The sequence below is a fragment of the Contarinia nasturtii genome, unplaced genomic scaffold (genome assembly GCF_009176525.2).
Source record: "Contarinia nasturtii isolate CC-2019 unplaced genomic scaffold, AAFC_CNas_1.1 Cnas_scaffold_695, whole genome shotgun sequence".
Classification (NCBI taxonomy): domain Eukaryota; kingdom Metazoa; phylum Arthropoda; class Insecta; order Diptera; family Cecidomyiidae; genus Contarinia; species Contarinia nasturtii.
In genome coordinates this window covers 4,079,960-4,084,958 of record NW_022198046.1, presented here as the reverse complement: position 1 = coordinate 4,084,958, position 4,999 = coordinate 4,079,960, and the positions used below count along the sequence as shown (strand labels likewise).

The window sequence follows — 4,999 nt, the reverse complement described above, 5'->3', positions numbered from 1 at the left end:
TTGTTCCTTTTGCAGGACATTCCTGAAGATGATTTAGTCAAGGAGAAATATTGCGCAAAATCTTGTTGCCACATGCTGACTCTGTGTTTGGTGATGAACCGTGGGTGTTTCAACAAGATGGGGCACCGGCACATCGAGCAAACAAAGTGCAATAGTGGTTAAGAGAAAATGTGCCTGATTTTTTTAACAAAGATGAGTGGCTGCCATCTTCTCCAGACTTGAATCCATTGGATTATTTTGTGTGCGGCTACATGCAATAAAAGCTTAATGATCTGAAGATTAAGAAAATCACAAAATTGGATGCATTTAAAAAGAAAATCGTCAAGATTTGGAATAAAGGTGGCAACGGACACGGACGTCCATAAAAAATGTCCGAAAAAGGCTGTCCGTCCGTCCAAAAAAAGTCCTGACGTCCGAACTTCAGATGTCCGGATTCCACACAAATTTTGGAATGATATTCCCATCGAAATGGACGTTTGCGTTTGGTGGTCCGTGCAAATGGAGGAAGAATCAAAACCAAAACATGAATCTAAAGTTTTGGACCCTATTCTAAATCCCAATAAAGTTTTTGTTCAATTTTAGTAAAAAAAATACGTTTTTTAAGCATATATAAAAGTGACAGTTATTCTGGGCCACCCTGTAAATATGAATAGAGAATCATACAAACCTCATTGACACCGATATGCTGACATAAAAAGCAGGACTTACCGCCAGATAACATTTTCACTAATGAATAATTCTAGTTATCAGATAAATCGAATGCGTTACGTAAACAGTTAAATAATAAAATTTACGTCTAGATTCACTATATTCTATATTTTGTATCGGTAGTTTTTTTTTAAATAAAAGTCACAAAATCGAAATGTACGCGTTACTTTCAACGCAACGTATTCTAATTTAACGAGAAATGAGTTAAGTTTCTTAACGATCACAAAAAATCGAATTTCGAAATTGAACAAAAATAGTTCATAGTAACAGACATATTGATTGTTGACAACGTTATACAACGTTTTGCCCGACAAAAAAGAGAATGATACGCTATTTTATTGAATTAAGTGTCGAAAAAGTAGATGTCGTATTTTATATAATCAAATAAAAAACAGGTGCTGTTGATGCCACTTGTTTAAATGAACCATATTGTTGGCATCATTATTATTTATAATATCAAATAATATTTAGTGGTGTTGATTTAATATGCAAAACTCAATTTTGGACATTGGGATTATGATAACATAAATTACAAATATTTTGAATGTGTAATTGGATTATTACAATATAATAAATGGTGCATGCATTTCATGAAATTTAATTGCGGTGTTGGCGGTGAAATAATATTTGAAATTCTTTGCAGCTTACGTTTTAAACAAAATAACATGTATCATATTATATCAGATCTATTCTACGATTTTATCTTCATAGTCTGGCTATAAGCTTCAATTTGAATACAACACTACTTCATGACGAAAGCTGATATTTATATGCAGGAGAAACCGACATACATTCAGATTATAAACTGTATCTCTTTTCCATGTTTCGCCAGGTTTAGTCCTAGAAATGAAAGATTGCGACGAATATAATTTGTTAATCTTGTATAAGCTGATTTTGAATAGAAAAAAACAAGCGAAGCGTTCTTATATGCAAATTTCCCGAATGACATGAAGGCTATTTTCAGCAGTCAGCGAGTGCGATAAGATTAAATCGCACGATGTGATTCACTGCCGCGTTGATAATAACATGTATTCGAGTATTACTTAATAAAATGTCTGTAATCTATGGACTATGTAGATTGTGTTTTTCATTGATTTATGGTCAAACTATCTCGGTATTCCTTTTTCCGTCAGTCAAATGAAATGAGTTTAGAGTTAAACTTAATTATAACGAAATAATGAGTAGATAAACTGTTCAAATGTATGCACATCACATAATTTAAATGATGAGTCTCGAATATCGATGACCTCTTGCATTTAGATCACGTATCACATAGAGATAGCCATTTTCAATCGCTTCTCCAGCAATTTGTCCTGTGTGTACATCGAGCACAGATGATCCAGCCAAAGCAAATAAAATATCACGATGTGGCCCACCGAAAACAATTGAGGCCAATGCCTTTGCATGTACATCGATAAAATCAATTACAGTATTTGTTCTGAAAATATTTTCAAATAAATATTCCACTGTAGAATGTTTAATTTGCGCTTTCACTAACTTCATACCTTGGATCAATTTTCGCAATCGAACCTTGTGAATAGTTTGCAACGTATAACATTCCCTTTGAATCTGCTTCCAAACCAAGCGGGACAAAGTATGGCAAATGTTGCTTGAAATCGAATACCACTCGACCATTGCCTGTAACAAACATTTAAATAATTTCTACATTCACATATTGAAGACTTTTATACTTACAAATATCGCCAGTCACTTTATCTTCATCAAATTCAACAATTTGAAGACGGCATGAGTCCAAATGATACAGTTTTCTTGCGGGCATATTGAATGCAATACCCGTTGTAGTCACAACATTTCCAAATACACGCTGAACATCTTCACCTTTTCTATACATATAAAACGATGCATTTGCCGAACCACCGCAAAAAAGATACGAAAATGTGCCCGCATACAAGCGTCCTTGTGAATCCACACGACCAACGACTGAACGCATACTGGGATCATTCAACTTTAGGGTAAATAATGTACTAGCAACCGTGGCAACGGCTGAATGTTTATTCCATTGAATTATTTTTGTTGCATTGGCCAAACCAACAACAAACCATTCTTTATATTGTTCACATTCTTTAATTGGGAAAATGTATATGGGCAACGATTCGCCATCAATATACGCTGAATATAGAGTAGCATCATTTAAATCATAACGATAAATTGATCGATTTCGCCCAATTGCTTGAAAATCCACAAAATACACACTTTGCGTACAATCATCCCAGTGAAGCGATACACCAGTTTTTACATTTGGCGTTGCAATTTGGAATATTTTTTGAGATGTCTAAAATTAAAACGAAAGTTTATCCAATTTAAATAAAAACCAATTACTTTACGTAAATTATTTGAATGTAACAAAAATTCTCACCACTGTAGCAATGGAACAGATACAAAGCATGATTTTCCACATTTTAAAGTAACTTACGAACATCATAAAATGAACAATTCAGAGAATGGCAAATTCGTGCTTTTATATAGAATTCTAAATACGATTGAATTGACTTGAACACATTTGAGATTGCATCACCTGTGTACAGTTATTTCAACCCAATTTCAATTGGTATATCGAAAATATTCAATCAAATATTTGATTAAAACTGACCAATCACTGTGTGTAAATTACCTCAAAGCGATTTTGCATTGCAATCAAAAACCTTTGATTTCGTAAGTGAGATTGAAATCTAAATTCAATGTGTATCAAATAAATGCCGATGATTTTTCTGTATGTTTGTTGATTTTTCTATTTAAATACACATGGAATTGAATATTTACAATTTCATTCAAGTGAAATAAACGTTACCATGCAGGCCAAAACAAAGTAATTTTTTGTTTAGATGCCAGTGTGTCTATGAGTGGAAATATGTATGAAATATTACGGCTTGGCTCAAAAGTAATGAAACAGAATCGAAATATAAAACGAGTGGAGTTTCATTCAAAAAAATTTGAGATAATTGCAGCCTGTTATTATATTTGTGAGTATATGCATAAAGTCTAGCAATATATTCGGTGTTCGTAAAACAATGTTTACACTTTTGCTTCATAGATTTTACTGTGTTGGCCATTACAGCCGTATCAGCGGCTCAATAAAAATAAATGCACTGCATATTCAGATTAATCCAGATATTTATCCGTCATGGACAATTAAAATCATTTTCATCTCATAAAATAAACGAAATTATTAATGAGCCTGAATACATTATGTGTGAAATAATTTTGCTTCAGTTGCAATGTTGTCAGTTTAATGCCACAATTTACTACAATGTTGTGTAATGCTTTTTTTCCTTGTGAAATCGAATGGCATATTACAAATTCCTGAAGTGAATTGCTATTTTGTTTTGGAGAGACGAGTTGAATACATTGCAAAAACTATGGATGACGCAGTTCTATCAATTGATTCTCGGAATATAATACAATAATTGCGTTTCTAATTTTATTCAATTAAAATCTATTAACTATACAGGGTGGCGCATATAATCGGGTTTTCCAGGGGGTGGGAATTTTGAAAAACCTTTTGGGGGGTATGTTGGGTGTAAAAAATAGAAAATTTCTATATGATCAAAATTTTCAAAAGTTCATCGGATCAAAAAATAATGTACTACAAAGTTGTTCAAAAAGACGAGAGAAATTTTTTGGGACCCCTGCCCTCCAAGTCCCCCACCCCTTGGGGGGTTGGGGGTCAAATACCCTCAAGGTGTGATTTTTTTACTTGAATCCCCGAAATTCGAAATCAGCCTGCAAAAATACCTTAGAATTGATATTTTTCTCATTCACCTTCTGTTTTCAGCTGTGGCAATTGGATGAAACATTGACGGAGATAGAATTGGTGTGAGAAAGTTGGAATTTCCATGTATAATACAGAATGGCCATTATTTTTGACAACATTTAATTGACGTACTCAAACAGCCCAGGTAGCTATCGTCAGGTGCTGAAATGGAGTGAAAACAATTGAAATGATTGTTACAGTTATAAAAACACTTCTATTGTTTTCACTTCATTTCAGCACCTGACAATAGTTGAAAAGGATATTATTGAAAATCAAAAATAATAGTTAATACATAGTTATGGAATGTTTACAGTTTTTATGGAACCTCCATAATTGCCAGCGTAAATTGATCTGTAGCTGAAAATATTTATATAAATACGAGTAACCAACCATGAAATACCGACTAAAAGGAAAAAAGATGTTGTGCGATGAAAAACAAGTCCGTAAACGCATAAATAATGGCCAAATTTGAGAAAGAGCTGGGATTAGAACTAGAAGAATGAGAAGAATGGACTATCC

The 4,999-nt window shown here is 33.3% G+C and overlaps 1 protein-coding gene across 1 annotated transcript; it reads right to left on the bottom strand.

The window, feature by feature from the left end:
- Positions 1 to 797: 797 nt before the first annotated feature.
- On the bottom strand, positions 798 to 3,182 carry LOC116340900 (regucalcin-like). Its single transcript, XM_031767642.1, has 4 exons — positions 3,086 to 3,182; positions 2,404 to 3,001; positions 2,214 to 2,346; positions 798 to 2,146 (listed from the first exon to the last, which is right to left on the bottom strand). Exons 1-4 carry the CDS (start codon positions 3,149 to 3,151, stop codon positions 1,927 to 1,929), a joined length of 1,017 nt encoding a protein of 338 aa, XP_031623502.1. The 5' UTR covers positions 3,152 to 3,182; the 3' UTR covers positions 798 to 1,926.
- Between the last annotated feature and the right edge of the window lie 1,817 nt (positions 3,183 to 4,999).